General features: G+C 49.0%; 1 protein-coding gene across 6 annotated transcripts in view; it reads left to right on the top strand.

The window, feature by feature from the left end:
- The window catches only part of LOC110518901 (microtubule cross-linking factor 1), a 254,295-nt gene extending 244,666 nt beyond the window's left edge, over positions 1–9,629 (top strand). For 2 of the 6 annotated variants that reach the window (XM_036986663.1, XM_036986665.1), the window contains exon 17: positions 437–922. In XM_036986663.1, coding sequence (XP_036842558.1) covers positions 437–700 — 264 coding nt within the window. In that variant the 3' untranslated portion in view covers positions 701–922. Of the gene's footprint in view, positions 1–436; positions 923–9,429 lie in introns of those variants that run through there. The other 4 variants (XM_036986668.1, XM_036986667.1, XM_036986669.1 and 1 more) reach the window with 4 other exon arrangements.
- The last annotated feature ends 10,114 nt before the right edge of the window (positions 9,630–19,743 follow it).

Raw genomic sequence — 19,743 nt, 5'->3', positions numbered from 1 at the left:
ACCTGTTTCATCACACTGTAGTTCCTCCACCTGTTTCATCACCCTGTAGTTCCTCCACCTGTTTCATCACCCTGTAGTTTCACCACCTGTTTCATCACCCTGTAGTTCCACCACCTGTTTCATCACCCTGTAGTTTCTCCACCTGTTTCATCACCCTGTAGTTTCTCCACCTGTTTCATCACCCTGTAGTTCCTCCACCTGTTTCATCCCACTGTAGTTCCACCACATGGTGTTTCCTCCTGATCTATATTGTGGTCATTATTTGTTTTTCTGTTTTAATCACACTTACTTTTGTTAATACTTCTTTTCTTCTGTCTTGGGTAATGTCTTTTTCTAATTCTTAAAATAATCATCATGAAAACCTATGAATATAGGAAGCTATTTTGTCTCTCTCTCTCTCTCTCTCTCTCTCTCTCACATCTACTTCCTCCTGAAGGACCTCCCTCGCTCCCCGGTGGCTCCGCCCCTGGAGTCGTGTTTCCTGCGCCCGGCGAGGCCAGCCAACCGCCGCCCCCCCTCCCGCTGGGCAGCCCCCTCCTCCCCCCGAGGCTGGCTAGACGTCACAGAACGAAGGTTCACCTTCCCCATGGTGACTGGGACCAGTAAGACTGGGACTGGGACCACCTCTATACCAGACCTGGATGAGACTGGACCAGCAGAATCACAACAGGAACAATCACCATACCCCTGTTCTCCTTAACTCCCTCTTTACTCGCTCCACTCTCTTTCTCACCATACCCCAGCCAGTACCTCAGACCCATCTTTCATAGTCCTCCTCTCTACTCCCTCTCCTCCCTCCTGCTTCGCTCCTGATGGAACTGTCCACACTCTCTCCTCTTCTCCACTCCTCCTCTTCTCCACTCCTCCCTACTCCTCCTCTTCTCCACTCCTACTTACTTCTCCCTACTCCTCTCCTCCACTCCTCCCTACTCCTCCTCTTCTCCACTCCTCCTCTTCTCCACTCCTCCTTACTCCTCCCTACTCCTCCTATTCTCCACTCCTCTTCTCCACTCCTCCCTACTCCTCCTCTTCTCCACTCCTCCCTACTCCTCCTCTTCTCCGCTCCTCCCTACTCCTCCTCTCTCCTGCTCCTCCCTACTCCTCCCTCTTCTCCACTCCTCCCTACTCCTCCCTACTCCACTTCTCCACTCCTCCCTACTCCTCCTCTTCTCCACTCCTCCCTACTCCTCCTCTTCTCCACTCCTCCCTACTCCTCTTTTCCTGCTCCTCCCTACTCCTCCTCTTCTCCACTCCTCCTCGACTCCACTCCTCCCTACTCCTCCTCTTCTCCTGCTCCTCCCTACTCCTCTCTCCTGCTCCTCCATACTCCTCCTCTTCTCCACTCCTACTTACTTCTCCCTACTCCTCTCCTCCACTCCTCCCTACTCCTCTTCTCCACTCCTCTTCTCCACTCCTCCTTACTCCTCCCTACTCCTCCTCTTCTCCACTCCTCCTCTTCTCCACTCCTCCCTACTCCTCCACTTCTCCAGTCCTCCCTACTCCTCCTCTTCTCCACTCCTCCCTACTCCTCCTCTTCTCCACTCCTCCTCTTCTCCACTCCTCCCTACTCCTCCACTTCTCCAGTCCTCCCTACTCCTCCTCTTCTCCACTCCTCCCTACTCCTCCTCTTCTCCACTCCTCCCTACTCCTCCTCTTCTCCACTCCTCCCTACTCCTCCTCTTTTCCACTCCTCCCTACTCATCCTCTTCTCAACTCTTCCCTACTCCTCCTCTTCTCCACTCCTCCCTACTACTCCCCTTCTCCACTCCTCCCTACTCCTCCACTTCTCCACTCCTCCCTACTCCTCCCTACTCCACTTCTCCACTCCTCCCTACTCCTCCTCTTCTCCACTCCTCCCTACTCCTCCTCTTCTCCACTCCTCCCTCCTCCTCTTCTCCTGCTCCTCCCTACTCCTCCTCTTCTCCACTCCTCCTCTACTCCACTCCTCCCTACTCCTCCTCTTCTCCACTCCTCCCTCCTCCTCTTCTCCTGCTCCTCCCTACTCCTCTCTCCTGCTCCTCCGTACTCCTCCTCTTCTCCACTCCTCCTCTCTCCTGCTCTTCCCTACTCCTCCTCTTCTCCACTCCTCCCTCCTCCTCTTCTCCTGCTCCTCCCTACTCCACTTCTCCACTACTCCCTACTCCTCCTCTTCTCCACTCCTCCCTACTCCTCCTCTTCTCCACTCCTCCCTACTCCTCCTCTTCTCCACTCCTCCCTACTCCTCCTCTTCTCCGCTCCTCCCTACTCCTCCTCTCTCCTGCTCCTCCCTACTCCTCCCTCTTCTCCACTCCTCCCTACTCCTCCCTACTCCACTTCTCCACTCCTCCCTACTCCTCCTCTTCTCCACTCCTCCCTACTCCTCCTCTTCTCCACTCCTCCCTACTCCTCTTTTCCTGCTCCTCCCTACTCCTCCTCTTCTCCACTCCTCCTCGACTCCACTCCTCCCTACTCCTCCTCTTCTCCTGCTCCTCCCTACTCCTCTCTCCTGCTCCTCCATACTCCTCCTCTTCTCCACTCCTCCTCTTCTCCACTCCTACTTACTTCTCCCTACTCCTCTCCTCCACTCCTCCCTACTCCTCTTCTCCACTCCTCTTCTCCACTCCTCCTTACTCCTCCCTACTCCTCCTCTTCTCCACTCCTCCTCTTCTCCACTCCTCCCTACTCCTCCACTTCTCCAGTCCTCCCTACTCCTCCTCTTCTCCACTCCTCCCTACTCCTCCTCTTCTCCACTCCTCCTCTTCTCCACTCCTCCCTACTCCTCCACTTCTCCAGTCCTCCCTACTCCTCCTCTTCTCCAGTCCTCCCTACTCCTCCTCTTCTCCACTCCTCCCTACTCCTCCTCTTCTCCACTCCTCCCTACTCCTCCTCTTTTCCACTCATCCCTACTCATCCTCTTCTCAACTCTTCCCTACTCCTCCTCTTCTCCACTCCTCCCTACTACTCCACTTCTCCACTCCTCCCTACTCCTCCACTTCTCCACTCCTCCCTACTCCTCCCTACTCCTCCTCTTCTCCACTCCTCCCTACTCCTCCTCTTCTCCACTCCTCCCTACTCCTCCTCTTTTCCACTCCTCCCTACTCATCCTCTTCTCAACTCTTCCCTACTCCTCCTGTTCTCCACTCCTCCCTACTCCTCCACTTCTCCACTCCTCCCTACTCCTCCCTACTCCACTTCTCCACTCCTCCCTACTCCTCCTCTTCTCCTCGACTCCCTACTCCTCCTCTTCTCCACTCCTCCCTCCTCCTCTTCTCCTGCTCCTCCCTACTCCTCCTCTTCTCCACTCCTCCTCTACTCCACTCCTCCCTACTCCTCCTCTTCTCCACTCCTCCCTCCTCCTCTTCTCCTGCTCCTCCCTACTCCTCTCTCCTGCTCCTCCGTACTCCTCCTCTTCTCCACTCCTCCTCTCTCCTGCTCTTCCCTACTCCTCCTCTTCTCCACTCCTCCCTCCTCCTCTTCTCCTGCTCCTCCCTACTCCACTTCTCCACTCCTCCCTACTCCTCCTCTTCTCCACTCCTCCCTACTCCTCCTCTTCTCCACTCCTCCCTACTCCTCCTCTTCTCCACTCCTCCCTACTCCTCCTCTTCTCCGCTCCTCCCTACTCCTCCTCTCTCCTGCTCCTCCCTACTCCTCCCTCTTCTCCACTCCTCCCTCCTCCTCTTCTCCTGCTCCTCCCTACTCCTCTCTCTTGCTCCTCCCTACTCTTCTCTCCTGCTCCTCCCTACTACTCCTCTTCTCCACTCCTCCCTACTCCTCCTCTTCTCCACTCCTCTCTCCTCCCCTTCTCCTGCTCCTCCCTACTCCTCTCTCCTGCTCCTCCCTACTCCTCCTCTTCTCCACTCCTCCTCTACTCCACTCCTCCCTACTCCTCCTCTTCTCCACTCCTCCCTCCTCCTCTTCTCCTGCTCCTCCCTACTCCTCTCTCCTGCTCCTCCGTACTCCTCCTCTTCTCCACTCCTCCTCTCTCCTGCTCCTCCCTACTCCTCCTCTTCTCCACTCCTCCCTCCGCCTCTTATCCTGCTCCTCCCTCCTCCTCTTCTCCTGCTCCTCCCTACTCCTCTCTCCTGCTCCTCCTCCCTCCTCCTCTTCTCCACTCCTCCCTCCTCCTCTTCTCCTGCTCCTCCTTACTCCTCCTCTTCTCTTGTCCACATTGAGCCTGACTAGACAGGGTACCTCAGACCCCCCTCCCTCCTCCTCTTCTCCACTCCTCCCTACTCCTCCCTCCTCCTCTTCTCCACTCCTCCCTACTCCTCCTCTTCTCCACTCCTCCTTACTCCTCCCTCCTCCTCTTCTCCACTCCTCCCTACTCCTCCTCTCTCCTACTCCTCCTCTTCTCCACTCCTCCCTCCTCTCTCCTGCTCCTCCCTACTCCTGCTCCTCCCTACTCCTCCCTACTTCTCTCTCCTGCTCCTCCCTACTGACTAGACAGGGTACCTCAGACCCCCCTCCCTACTCCTCTTCTCTACTCCTCCCTACTCCTCCCTACTCCTCTCTCCTGCTCCTCCCTACTCCTCCTCTTCTCTTATCCACATTGAGCCTGACTAGACAGGGTACCTCAGACCCCCCTCCCTCCTACTCTCGTAGGGATTCCTAGGGGGAGGGGGATTTGTAACAGGGTTGAGCCCCTGTAGCACCAGCTAACCAACCAGGAACTCAAAAGTACTGGAACTGAAAACTTTCAACTCCGGAATGAAAAGAACCTGGATAGTACTGTAACAACAAAACAATGACATCATCCAAACATTACCGTCAGATGTGCCTCTACTTGATTTACTCATAGTTCCACATGTGTATATATATGTATGCAATACATATATATATATATATATATATATATATATATATATATATATATATATATATATATATATATATATATATATATATATATATATATATATATATATATACAGTACCAATCAAACATTTGGACACACCTACTCATTCAAGGGTTTTTCTTTATTTTTACTATTTTCTACATTGTAGAATAATAGTGAAGACCTCAAAACTAATGAAATAACACATATGGAATCATGTAGTAACCAAAAAAGTGTTAAACATATCAAATATATATTTGTAGCCACCCTTTGCATTGATGACAGCTTTGCACACTCTTGGCATTCTCTCAACCAGCTTCACCTGGAATACTTTTCCAAAAGTCTTGAAGGAGTTCCTACATATGCTGAGCACTTGTTGGCTGCTTTTCCTTCACTCTGCGGTCCAACTCATCCCAAACCATCTCAATTGGGTTGCGGTCGGGTGATTGTGGAGGCCAGGTCATCTGATGCAGCACTCCATCACTCTCCTTATTTGTCAAATAGCCCTTACATAGCCTGAAGGTGTGTTTTGGGTCATTGTCCTGTTGAAAAACAAACGATAGTCCCACTAAGCGCAAACCAGATGGGATGGCGTATCACTGCAGAATGCTGTGGTAGCCATGCTGGTTAAGAGTGCCTTGAGTTCTAATTAAATCACAGACAGTGTCACCAGCAAAGCACTGCACCTCAGATTGCTGTCCAAATAAATGCTTCACAGAGTTCAGTTAACAGACACATCTCAACATCAACTGTTCAGAGGAGACTGCGTGAATCAGGCCTTCGTGGTCGAATTGCTGCAAAGAAACCATTGCTAAAGGACACCAATAAGAAGAGGAGACTTGCTTGGGCCAAGAAACACGAGCAATGGACTTTAGACCGGTGGAAATCTGTCCAACCGCCGTGTCTTTGTGAGACGCAGAGTAGTTGAACGGATGATCTCTGCATGTGTGGTTACCACCGTGAAGCATGGAGGAGGAGGTGTGATGGTGTGGGGGTGCTTTGCTGGTGACATTGTCAATTATTTATTTAGAATTCAAGGCACACTTAACCAGCATGGCTACCACAGCATTCTGCAGCGATACATCATCCCATCTGGTTTGGGCTTAGTGGGATTATCATTTGCTTTTCAACAGGACAATGACCCAAAACATACATCCAGGATGTGCAAGGGCTATTTGACCAATATGGAGAGTGATGGAGTGCTGCATCAGATGACCTGGCTTCCACAATCACCTGACCTCAACCCAACGGAGATGGTTTGGGATGGGTTGGACCGCAGAGTGAAGGAAAAGCAGCTAACAAGTGCTCAGCATACATGGGAACTCCTTCAAGACTGTTGGAAAAGCATTCCTCATGATGCTGGTTGTGCAAAGCTGTCATCAAGGCAAAGGGTGGCTACTTTGAAGAATCTCAAATATAAAATATATTTAGATTTGTTTATTAACACTTATTTTGGTTACTACATGATTCCGTATGTGTTATCTCATAGTTTTGATGTCTTCACTATTACTCTACAATGTAGAAAATGGTAAAAATGAAGAAAAACCCTTGAATGAGTAGGTGTGTCCAAACTTTTGACTGGTACTGTATGTATATATGAGTCATATAATACATACAAACACATTTTTTGTCGAGAGAAAAACCGTTATTATAATACCGGAACATAAACATAAACATAAAGAACACATTTTCTGTCGGTTTATGTTTTTGTTTATTTTGCATATTTACATATAATTTGTTATAATCTGTGTGTAAATACTCTTAACCTATTTTCTTATTCAGTTGAACATATCTTATGTTACTGTTGGTTCCTTTGAAGCTTGAAGTCAGACTACTCACGTGTATTTGTAGAATAAACAAATAAACAAATGTTGAGACAACAACAACAACAACAAAAATGTTTAAAAAAAATTACTGCTTCCTGTTGGCCGAGGCAGGTGAATCCATGATGTCAGTTACGATGCTCATGTAATGTATTTCTATATGTTGAAATGAATGTTCAACTCTGTAAACGTGTAGAAGAAGAGAGGGAAGATAGCAACTGAATAACCCTTATGCATACGTGGGAGGAAGTTGTATAACAAATATCAGTCACATAGGCGGCTATCCCAAATGGCATCCTATTCACATAGGGAGGGGGGGGGGTACCTGGTCAGTTGTACAACTGAATGCATTCACCATAGGGCTCTGGTCTAAAGTAGTGCACTATATAGGGAATAGGGCCCCATAGGACTCTGGCCTAAAGTAGTGCACTATGTAGGGAATAGGGCCCCATAGGGCTCTGGTCTAAAGTAGTGCACTATATAGGGAATATGGCCCCATAGGACTCTGGTCTAAAGTAGTGCACTATAATAGGGAATAGGGCCACATAGGACTCTGGTCTAAAGTAGTGCACTATATAGGGAATAGGGTCCCATAGGACTCTGGTCTAAAGTAGTGCACTATATATAGGGTTCTATAGGGCTCTGGTCTAAAGTAGTGCACTATATATAGGGTTCTATAGGGCTCTGGTCTAAAGTAGTGCACTATATATAGGGTTCTATAGGGCTCTGGTCTAAAGTAGTGCACTATATATAGGGTTCTATAGGGCTCTGGTCTAAAGTAGTGCACTATGTAGTGAATAGGGTGCCATTTGGGATGCAGTCGTATTTGCTCTGCATGCCTTTGTAAAAAACAAACACTGTAGCACTTTAGTGCATGTACATACAAGCTACTGCTGTCACTGTGCTCTGTCATGCCGCTGGGATGTAAACACCCGGCTAAGGGGCTCTATTCAATCCCGCATCGCGCAACTTCAGCTTTACAGCGTGATTGAAATGTAAATGTTTCCCGCTTTAACGGAGATTTAACAGACATTCCCCGGGATAAGTGCTGCGTATGTCGGCCCAGCCTTTACATTTATATCGCGGAATGTGTTACACCTTTTACAGACTGAATAGAGCCCTAAAGGACCGGGATTTACTCCGATCTTTGTCCGTAACGTTTTAAAAGGTCATGTTTTGCAGAGACTTAATAAAAATAAACTTTAAATTGCTCATCGTCCAAACCCGCGATCGAAAAGAACCACGGTGAGCTATCTTCAACTGTCATTTTGTTGTCACTTAATTTAAAGTAAGGACCATGTTTAAGTAGATGATTGTACTACTATACTGTCCTTGTACAGTTGTTACTATGAGGTAAATATAATTACATGTTTTTCTTTTAAAGAAGAAAAAGCAAGAATGTGGGGGAAAAAAATGAATGTTTTAAATCAAAGGTCCAAAAAGTGTAAGGATGTAAAGTCAGATGAATTGGTAATAAACATGAATGTTACAACACTGACAACTGCTGCATGTGATCTTTAAACTGAAAATGTATCTGTGTATGTTAACCCTGGTAACCCTGTGGTAATGCAGTTAACCCTGGTAACCCTGGTAACCCTGTGGTAATGCAGTTAACCCTGGTAACCCTGGTAACCCTGTGGTAATGCAGTTAACCCTGTGGTAATGCTGTGGTAACCATGTGGTAATGCTGTGGTAACCATGGTAACCATGTGGTAATGCTGTGGTAACCATGTGGTAACCCTGGTAACCCTGTGGTAATGATGTTAACCCTGTGGTAATGCTGTGGTAACCATGTGGTAACCCTGGTAACCATGTGGTAACCCTGTGGTAATGCTGTTAACCCTGAGGTAACCCTGTGGTAATGCTGTGGTAAACCTGGTAACCATGTGGTAACCTTGGTAACCCTGTGGTAATGCTGTTAACCCTGTGGTAATGCTGTGGTAACCCTGGTAACCATGTGGTAACCCTGTGGTAACCCAGTGGTAACCCTGTGGTAACCCTGGTAACCCTGAGGTAACCCTGTGGTAACCCTGAGGTAACCCTGTGGTAACCCTGGTAACCCTGAGGTAACCCTGAGGTAACCCTGTGGTAACCCTGAGGTAACCCTGATGTAACCCTGTGGTAACCCTGAGGTAACCCTGTGGTAACCCTGAGGTAACCCTGTGGTAACCCTGTGGTAACCTTGAGGTAACCCTGTGGTAACCCTGAGGTAACCCTGTGGTAACCCTGTGGTAACCTTGAGGTAACCCTGAGGTAACCCTGTGGTAACCCTGTGGTAACCCTGTGGTAACCCTGTGGTAACCCTGACGTAACCCTGTGGTAACCCTGTGGTAACCCTGAGGTAACCCTGTGGTAACCCTGAGGTAACCCTGTGGTAACCCTGAGGTAACCCTGTGGTAACCCTGAGGTAACCCTGTGGTAACCCTGAGGTAACCCTGAGGTAACCCTGTGGTAACCCTGGTAACCCTGAGGTAACCATGTGGTAACCCTGAGGTAACCCTGGTAACCCTGAGGTAACCATGTGGTAACCCTGAGGTAACCATGTGGTAACCCTGAGGTAACCCTGTGGTAACCCTGAGGTAACCATGTGGTAACCCTGAGGTAACCCTGGTAACCCTGAGGTAACCCTGTGGTAACCAATTCCCACCAGCTGCAACCTGTTCCATAATCAAGACCTCTACAAATACTCAGCCATGCCACTTCCACGCTGCCAGATAGTAGCCTCTACTCAGTCAGTCCGTATTTCTAGCTGCTTGTTCCTAGCCTCACGCTGCTTTTTCTCTCCGCTACAGTCCCGCCTGCTCTGACTCCGGGACCTGTCTCCAGTCCCTCGTCTCCTCAGTCCTGCTTCCCTGGCCTGGATCCCTGCTCTACTGCTTCATAGGATTCTTCTCCAGACCTGCTTCCTAATCTCCTTGCCCTCAGCCTCATTCCGGATTCCCTACTACCCACCCCATCTCCTCTCCCGCTTTTCAATAAATACATTGGTTATCTATCCTTGCGTCTGAGTCTGAGTCTGCATTTGGGTTCAGCTGCTCCGCGTAACAGCGGTTATAGTAGACAAACCATAGCATTGCATAGGTCAGAGGGGCCACACAGAGGATAAGAAGATTGTCTCTGAAGTCAAATCCTCTTGTTACGTCATACGTGTGCCTCTGTCTCTACCATTAATCCAGAACAGAGAGAGTGAGGAGAGAGAGTAGAGAGAGAGAGGAGAGAGAATGTAGAGAGAGAGAGAGAGAGAGGTGGAGAGAGGGAGGTGAAGAAGGAAGAGAGGGATGACAGAGAAGGCTGCAGGGGTGACCCTTTCTGGAGCTATTGATGTTAATAATGAATGAGGCTCCAGATGGACACAGGAGGATGCTGATGGATACAGAGAGGAGGAGATTAGAGAGGAGGAGAGGAGGAGGAAATTAGAGAGGAGTGGAGGAGGAAATGAGGAGATAAGAGGAGTGGAGGAGGAGATTAGAGAGGAGTGGAGGAGGAGATAAGAAGGGAGAGAGGAGTGGAGGAGGAGATAAGAGGAGTGGAGGAGGAGATTAGAGAGGAGGAGAGAGGAGTGGAGGAGGAGATTAGAGAGGAGGAGAGAGGAGTGGAAGAGGAGATTAGAGATGAGGAGGAGATGAGGAGTGGAGGAGGAGATTAGAGGAGTGGAGGAGGAGATAAGAGAGGAGAGAGGAGTGGAGGAGGAGATAAGAGGAGTGGAGGAGGAGATTAGAGAGGAGGAGAGAGGAGTGGAGGAGGAGATTAGAGAGGAGGAGGAGATGAGGAGTGGAGGAGGAGATTAGAGAGTGGAGGAGGAGAGAGATGGATACAGAGATGATGGATACAGAGAGATGATGATGGATACAGAGAGATGATGATGGATACAGAGAGATGATGACAGAGTGAGGAGGGAGACAGAGAGGGAGGAAAAGTGAGGAGCGAGAGGGGGGGAGAGAGGAGACGGAGGGAAAGTGAGGAGCGAGAGGAGACGGAGGGAAAGTGAGGAGCGAGAGAGAGCGAGAGGAGAGAGAGAGAGAGGGAGGTAAGGTCAGGAGGGAGGGGAGAGAGAGGAGAAGGAGAGAGACGGAGGGAAAGTGAGGAGCGAGAGGGGGGAGAGGAGACAGAGAGAGAGGGAGGGAAGGTCAGGAGGGAGGGGAGAGAGAGAGGAGAAGGAGAAAGATGGAGGGAAAGTGAGGAGCGAGAGGGGGGGAGTGGAGACAGAGAGAGAGGGAGGGAAGGTCAGGAGGGAGGGGAGAGAGAGAGGAGACGGAGAGAGACGGAGGAAAAGTGAGGAGCGATGAGGGGGGAGACAGAGGAGACGGAGGGAAAGTGAGGAGCGATGAGGGGGGAGAGAGAGGAGACGGTAGCTTTTACCTCCACTACAGGAAGCAATGAAGGGAGGAGAGAGGAGAAAAAGACAGGCAACCACTAAATAATTCACACAAACAGCAGTGAATCTGTTCAGAGAGTGAAAGCGAGGAAGAGGTTGAGGGAGACCTCAGACTACTGTCCATCTGTCTGTTCCACTTCATCAAACTGAGTCAACCTTGATTTGACATCAATTAAAGAGTAACAGGACAGGGAAGATGCCAGGAGAGACGGTGGAAGTTGCCCCACTAGATGATACACAGGAGGTTGTTTCCTATGCATTTTCTATTTATTATGGATCCCCATTAGTTCCTGCCAAGGCAGCAGCTACTCTTCCTGGGGTTTATTATGGATCCCCATTAGTTCCTGCCAAAGCAGCAGCTACTCTTCCTGGGGTTTATTATGGATCCCCATTAGTTCCTGTCAAGGCAGCAGCTACTCTCCCTGGGGTTTATTATGGATCCCCATTAGTTCCTGCCAAGGCAGCAGCTACTCTTCCTGGGGTTTATTATGGATCCCCATTAGTTTCTGTCAAGGCAGCAGCTACTCTTCCTGGGGTTTATTATGGATCCCCATTAGTTCCTGCCAAGGCAGCAGCTACTCTTCCTGGGGTTTATTATGGATCCCCATTAGTTCCTGTCAAGGCAGCAGCTACTCTCCCTGGGGTTTATTATGGATCCCCATTAGTTCCTGTCAAGGCAGCAGCTACTCTTCCTGGGGTTTATTATGGATCCCCATTAGTTCCTGCCAAGGCAGCAGCTACTCTTCCTGGGGTTTATTATGGATCCCCATTAGTTCCTGCCAAGGCAGCAGCTACTCTTCCTGGGGTTTATTATGGATCCCCATTAGTTTCTGTCAAGGCAGCAGCTACTCTTCCTGGGGTTTATTATGGATCCCCATTAGTTCCTGCCAAGGCAGCAGCTACTCTTCCTGGGGTTTATTATGGATCCCCATTAGTTCCTGTCAAGGCAGCAGCTACTCTTCCTGGGGTTTATTATGGATCCCCATTAGTTCCTGCCAAGGCAGCAGCTACTCTTCCTGGGGTTTATTATGGATCCCCATTAGTTCCTGCCAAAGCAGCAGCTACTCTTCCTGGGGTTTATTATGGATCCCCATTAGTTCCTGCCAAGGCAGCAGCTACTCTTCCTGAGGTTTATTATGGATCCCCATTAGTTCCTGCCAAGGCAGCAGCTACTCTTCCTGGGGTTTATTATGGATCCCCATTAGTTCCTGTTGCCAAGGCAGCAGCTACTCTTCCTGGGGTTTATTGTGGATCCCCATTAGTTCCTGTTGCCAAGGCAGCAGCTACTCTTCCTGGGGTTTATTATGGATCCCCATTAGTTCCTGTTGCCAAGGCAGCAGCTACTCTTCCTGGGGTTTATTATGGATCCCCATTAGTTCCTGTTGCCAAGGCAGCAGCTACTCTTCCTGGGGTTTATTATGGATCCCCATTAGTTCCTGCCAAGGCAGCAGCTACTCTTCCTGGGGTTTATTATGGATCCCCATTAGTTCCTGCCAAGGCAGCAGCTACTCTTCCTGGGGTTTATTATGGATCCCCATTAGTTCCTGCCAAGGTAGCAGCTACTCTTCCCGGGGTTTATTATGGATCCCCATTAGTTCCTGCCAAGGCAGCAGCTACTCTTCCTGAGGTTTATTATGGATCCCCATTAGTTCCTGCCAAGGCAGCAGCTACTCTTCCTGGGGTTTATTATGGATCCCCATTAGTTCCTGTTGCCAAGGCAGCAGCTACTCTTCCTGGGGTTTATTGTGGATCCCCATTAGTTCCTGTTGCCAAGGCAGCAGCTACTCTTCCTGGGGTTTATTGTGGATCCCCATTAGTTCCTGTTGCCAAGGCAGCAGCTACTCTTCCTGGGGTTTATTATGGATCCCCATTAGTTCCTGTTGCCAAGGCAGCAGCTACTCTTCCTGGGGTTTATTATGGATCCCCATTAGTTCCTGTTGCCAAGGCAGCAGCTACTCTTCCTGGGGTTTATTATGGATCCCCATTAGTTCCTGCCAAGGCAGCAGCTACTCTTCCTGGGGTTTATTATGGATCCCCATTAGTTCCTGCCAAGGTAGCAGCTACTCTTCCCGGGGTTTATTATGGATCCCCATTAGTTCCTGTCAAGGCAGCAGCTACTCTTCCTGGGGTTTATTATGGATCCCCATTAGTTCCTGTCAAGGCAGCAGCTACTCTTCCTGGGGTTTATTATGGATCCCCATTAGTTCCTGTCAAGACAGCAGCTACTTGGTCGCATACACATATTTAACCTGTCTGGGAACCCCGTTCCGCTAGCAGAACCCCTCGCCAACAGCCAATGAAATTGCAGGGCGCCAAATACAAATCAACAGAAATCTCATAAATCAAATTACAAGTATTATACATACAAGTATTAGGCACAATTTTAAAGATGAAATTCTCATTAATCCAGCCACAGTGTCTGATTTAAAAAATGTTTTACAGCGAAAGCTCCACAAACGATTATGTTAGGTCACCACCAAGTCACAGAAAAACCCAGCCATTTTTCCAGCCAAAGAGAGGAGTCACAAAAAGCACAAATAGAGATACAATTAATCACTAACCTTTGATGATCTTCATCAGATGACACTCATAGGACATCATGTTACACAATACATGTATGTTTTGTTCTATAAAGTGCATATTTATATCCAAAAATCGAATTTTACATTGGCGTGTTATATTCAGTAGTTCCAAAACATGCAGTGATTTTTGCAGAGAGCCACATCAATTCACAGAAATACTCATTATAAATGTTGATGAAAATTCAAGTGTTATGCATGGAACTTTAGATACACTTCTACTTAATGCAACCGCTATGTCAGATTTCAAACACCCTTTACGGAAAAAGCATACCATGCAATAATCTGAGTACGGAGCTCAGAGCCAAAACCAGCCAAAATAAATATTCACCATGTTGCTCAGTCAACATTAGTCCGAAATAGCATTATAAATATTCATATACCTTTGATGATCTTCATTAGAATGCACTCCCAGGAATCCCAGTTCCACAATAAATGTTTGATTTGCAGGACAAGGATTGTCATGACTTTCAAAAATGGCTGAATTGCGATGCAAAAACAATGTATTGGGCGCACGCTGCAGAGGGCTTTATCAGTCCATTAATACAGGACTAGTTAAGGCCAAGCTCTGCGGAGGGCTTTATCAGTCCATTAATACAGGACTAGTTAAGGCCAAGCTCTGCGGAGGGCTTTATCAGTCCATTAATACAGGACTAGTTAAGGCCCAGCTCTGCAGAGGGCTTTATCAGTCCATTAGTACAGGACTAGTTAAGGCCCAGCGCTGCAGAGTGCTTTATCAGTCCATTAATACAGGACTAGTTAAGGCCCAGCGCTGCAGAGGGCTTTATCAGTCCATTAATACAGGACTAGTTAAGGCCCAGCGCTGCAGAGGGCTTTATCAGTCCATTAATACAGGACTAGTTAAGGCCCAGCGCTGCAGAGGGCTTTATCAGTCCATTAATACAGGACTAGTTAAGGCCCAGCTCTGCAGAGGGCTTTATCAGTCCATTAATACAGGACTAGTTAAGGCCCAGCGCTGCAGAGGGCTTTATATTTTGGTTTCACCTGACCATATGACATTCTCCTAATCTTCTTTTGGATCATCCAAATGCTCTCTAGCAAACTTCAGACGGGCCTGGACATGTACTGGCTTAAACAGGGGGACACGTCTGGCACTGCAAGATTTGAGTCCCTGGCGGCGTAGTGTGTTACTGATGTGAGGCTTTGTTACTTTGGTCCCAGCTCTCTGCAGGTCATTCACTAGGTCCCCCCGTGTGGTTCTGGGAGTTTTGCTCACCGTTCTTGTGATCATTTTGACCCCACGGGGTGAGATCTTGCTTGGAGCCCCAGATCGAGGGATATTATCAGTGGTCTTGTATGTCTTCCATTTCCTAATAAGTGCTCCCACAGTTGATTTCTTCAAACCAAGCTGCTTACCTATTGCAGATTCAGTCTTCCCAGCCTGGTGCATGTCTACAATTTTGTTTCTGGTGTCCTTTGACAGCTCTTTGGTCTTGGCCGTAATGGAGTTTGGAGTGTGACTGTTTGAGGTTGTGGACAGGTGTCTTTTATACTGATAACAAGTTCAAACAGGTGCCAATAATACAGGTAACGAGTGGAGGACAGAGGAGCCTCTTAAAGAAGAAGTTACAGGTCTGTGAGAGCCAGAAATCTTGCTTGTTTGTAGGTGACCAAATACTTATTTTCCACCAATAAATTGCAAATAAATTCATAAAAAATCCTACAATGTGATTTTCTGGATTTTTTCTCCCTCATTTTGTCTGTCATAGTTGAAGTGTACATATGATGTAAAAAACAGGCCTCTCTCATCTTTTTAAGTGGGAGAACTTGCACAATTGGTGGCTGACTAAATACTTTTTTGCCCCACTGTAAAGCCTCCACTTTGACTCTGTACCGTAACACCCTGTATATAGCCTCCACGTTGACTCTGTACCGTAACACCCTGTATAAAGCCCCGCTATTGTTATTTACTGCAGCTCTTTAATTATTTGTTATCTCTTAATTTTTTTTTAGGTATTTTCTTAAAACTGCATTGTTGGTTAAGGGCTTGTAAGTAAGCATTTCACTGTAAGGTCTACTACACCTGTTGTATTCTACACCTGTTGTATTCTACACCTGTTGTATTCTACACCTGTTGTATTCGGCGTATGTGACAAATACAATTTGATTTGATTTTATAAATTTTTTTCATTGAGTTTAGAAACATAATTACATACTTCATTCAGTTGTGGCTTGTTAGCTCTGACAAAGACTTCCTCTGACAAAGACTTCCTCTGACAAAGACTTCCTCTGACAAAGACTTCCTCTGACAAAGACTTCCTCTGAGAAAGACTTCCTCTGACAAAGACTTCCTCTGACAAAGACTTGGGTTTAATGACCAACACTGAGTAATGGCCCTCAAGCTGTGGGTTTAATGACCAACACTGAGTAATGGCCCTCAAGCTGTGGGTTTAATGACCAACACTGAGTAATGGCCCTCAAGCTGTGGGTTTTAATGACCAACACTGAGTAATGGCCCTCAAGTTGTTAGATGTGGATTATACGCAGCTTTCCCCAAACTCGAATCCTCGGGACTCCAAGAGGTGCACGTTGGAGGTGCCCTAACACTACACAGCTGATGCAAATGATTAAAGCTTGATAGGTAGTTGGCTATTTGAATCAGCTGTGTGGTGCTAGGACATAAACCAATAACGTACACACCTTGGAGTCCAGAGGACAACGTTTGGGAAACCCTGGATTACAAGCAGAATTTGTGTGAATTCAAAAGGCTTTTTGATCTCCAGTCTTAACCTCCTGCCCCAGCTCTCTGCCCCAGCTCTCTGCACTAGGTCTCTGCCCCAGCTCTCTGCACCAGCTCTCTGCACCAGCTCTCTGCACCAGCTCTCTGCACCAGCTCTCTGCCCCAGCTCTCTGCACCAGCTCTCTGCCCCAGCTCTCTGCACCAGCTCTCTGCCCCAGCTCTCTGCACCAGCTCTCTGCACCAGCTCTCTGCCCCAGCTCTCTGCACCAGCTCTCTGCCTCAGTTCTCTGCACCAGCTCTCTGCACCAGCTCTCTGCACCAGCTCTCTGCACCAGCACGCTGCACCAGCTCTCTGCCTAAGTTTTCTGCACCAGATCTCTGCACCAGCTCTCTGCACCAGCTCTCTGCACCAGTTCTCTGCACCAGTTCTCTGCACCAGTTCTCTAACCCAGTTCTCTGCACCAGTTCTCTGCCCCAGTTCTCTGCACCAGTTCTCTGCACCAGTTCTCTGCACCAGTTCTCTGCCTGAGCTCTCTGCACCAGTTCTCTGCCTCAGTTCTCTGCACCAGTTCTCTGCACCAGTTCTCTGCACCAGTTCTCTGCCTCAGCTCTCTGCCCCAGTTCTCTGCCTCAGCTCTCTGCCTCAGCTCTCTGCACCAGTTCTCTGCATCAGTTCTCTGCCTCAGATCTCTGCACCAGTTCTCTGCCTCAGCTCTCTGCCCCAGTTCTCTGCACCAGTTCTCTGCACCAGTTCTCTGCCTCAGCTCTCTGAACCAGTTCTCTGCACCAGTTCTCTGCCTCAGCTCTCTGCACCAGTTCTCTGCACCAGCTCTCTGCCTCAGCTCTCTGCACCAGTTCTCTGCACCAGCTCTCTGCCTCAGCTCTCTGCCTCAGCTCTCTGCACCAGTTCTCTGCCTCAGCTCTCTGCCCCAGTTCTCTGCACCAGTTCTCTGCACCAGTTCTCTGCACCAGTTCTCTGCACCAGTTCTCTGCACCAGTTCTCTGCACCAGTTCTCTGCCTCAGCTCTCTGCACCAGTTCTCTGCACCAGCTCTCTGCCTCAGCTCTCTGCACAGTTCTCTGCCTCAGCTCTCTGCACCAGTTCTCTACACCAGTTCTCTGCACCAGTTCTCTGCACCAGCTCTCTGCACAAGCTCTCTGCCTCAGCTCTCTGCACCAGCTCTCTGCCTCAGCTCTCTGCACCAGCTCTCTGCACCAGCTCTCTGCACCAGCTCTTTGCCCCAGCTCTCTGCACCAGCTCTCTGCCTCAGCTCTCTGCACCAGCTCTCTGCACCAGCTCTCTGCACCAGCTCTTTACACCAGTTCTCTGCCCCAGCTCTTTACACCAGTTCTCTGCCCCAGCTCTCTACACCAGCTCTCTTCCCCAGCTCTCTACACCAGTTCTCTGCCCCAGCTCTCTGCCCCAGCTCTTTACACCAGCTCTCTGCCCCAGCTCTCTGCCCAATCTCTCTGCCCCAGCTCTTTACCCCAGCTCTCTGCCCAATCTCTCTGCCCCAGCTTTTTACACCAGCTCTCTGCCCCAGCTCTTTACACTAGCTCTCTGCCCCAGCTCTCTGCCCCAGCTCTCTTCACCAGTTCTCTGCCCCAGCTCTTTACACCAGCTCTCTGCCCCAGCTCTCTGCACCAGCTCTCTTCACCAGCTCCTCTGCCCCAGCTCTTTACACCAGCTCTCTGCCACAGCTCTCTGCCCCTGCTCTCTGCCCCAGCTCTTTTACACCAGCTCTCTGCTACAACTCTTTTAGGCTGCTCAATTATTGAAGGTGGGTTACTGCCATCTGCTGGATAGGGCTGAGTGACTGGACTAGGTGAATGGTCTGGATAGGGCTGAGTGACTGGACTGGGTGAATGGTCTGGATAGGGCTGAGGGGGGGGGGGTTCGCCCAGGGCGCCATACAAGCTAGAACTGCCACATACGCTTGAAACAAATAGCCAAATGGAAAACTGCAGACAAAAATGCTTTCTACTACGTAAGATCAGCGAAATGTAGGTTAAACTGGCAATGGAGTGAAGAGCAGAAATCTCAATCTCATGAAGAACGCGAAGGGGGTAGAATTCTGGCAGAGGGGGAGAATTCTGGCAGGGGTGGACAATTCTGGCAGGGGGAGAATTCTGGCAGGGGGAGAATTCTGGCAGGGGGGGGAGAATTCTGGCAGAGGGGGGAGAATTCTGGCAGGGGGGGAGAATTCTGTCACAACAGCAGAACTCCAAAGGAGCAGGTTGACAGGAAGCCATTCCTCTTTTAGTATTATATCAAGAATTTTAAAAAATCTACCCTGACCAAAATATTATTGCAGATAGCTGTTACAAAAAAAAAGGGTTTTGTAAGAACAGGGAAACCTTTGCCTGTCACCTTTGAGGCACCTGTGATTGCCCTTCAAAACAGCAACAGGAAGAGAAACCTTGGCCTGTCACCTTTGAGACACCTGCCCTTCAAAACAGGAACAGGAAGAGAAACCTTGGCCTGTCACCTTTGAGACACCTGCCCTTCAAAACAACAACAGGAAGAGAAACCTTGGCCTGTCACCTTTGAGACACCTGCCCTTCAAAACAGGAACAGGAAGAGAAACCTTGGCCTGTCACCTTTGAGACACCTGCCCTTCAAAACAACAACAGGAAGAGAAACCTTGGCCTGTCACCTTTGAGACACCTGCCCTTCAAAACAGCAACAGGAAGAGAAGCCTTGCCTGTCACCTTTGAGACACCTGCCCTTCAAAACAGCAACAGGAAGAGAAACCTTGGCCTGTCACCTTTGAGACACCTGCCCTTAAAAACAGCAACAGGAAGAGAAGCCTTGCCTGTCACCTTTGAGACACCTGCCCTTAAAAACAGCAACAGGAAGAGAAACCTTGGCCTGTCACCTTTGAGGCACCTGTGATTGCCCTTCAAAACAGGAACAGGAAGAGAAACCTTGGCCTGTCACCTTTGAGGCACCTGTGATTGCCCTTCAAAACAGCAACAGGAAGAGAAACCTTGGCCTGTCACCTTTGAGACACCTGTGATTGCCCTTCAAAACAGGAACAGGAAGAGAAAACTTGGCCTGTCACCTTTGAGGCACATGTGATTGCCCTTCAAAACAGGAACAGGAAGAGAAAACTTGGCCTGTCACCTTTGAGGCACATGTGATTGCCCTTCAAAACAGCAACAGGAAGAGAAACCTTGGCCTGTCACCTTTGAGACACCTGTGATTGCCCTTCAAAACAGCAACAGGAAGAGAAACCTTGGCCTGTCACCTTTGAGACACCTGTGATTGCCCTTCAAAACAGCAACAGGAAGAGAAACCTTGGCCTGTCACCTTTGAGACACCTGTGATTGCCCTTCAAAACAGGAACAGGAAGTGAAGCCTTGGCCTGTCACCTTTGAGACACCTGTGATTGCCCTTCAAAACAGCAACAGGAAGAGAAGCCTTGGCTGTCACCTTTGAGGCACCTGTG

The sequence above is a fragment of the Oncorhynchus mykiss genome, chromosome 8, assembly GCF_013265735.2.
Source record: "Oncorhynchus mykiss isolate Arlee chromosome 8, USDA_OmykA_1.1, whole genome shotgun sequence".
In the NCBI taxonomy this organism is placed as follows: Eukaryota; Metazoa; Chordata; class Actinopteri; order Salmoniformes; family Salmonidae; genus Oncorhynchus; species Oncorhynchus mykiss.
This window is presented reverse-complemented; position numbering and strand designations above follow the sequence as displayed.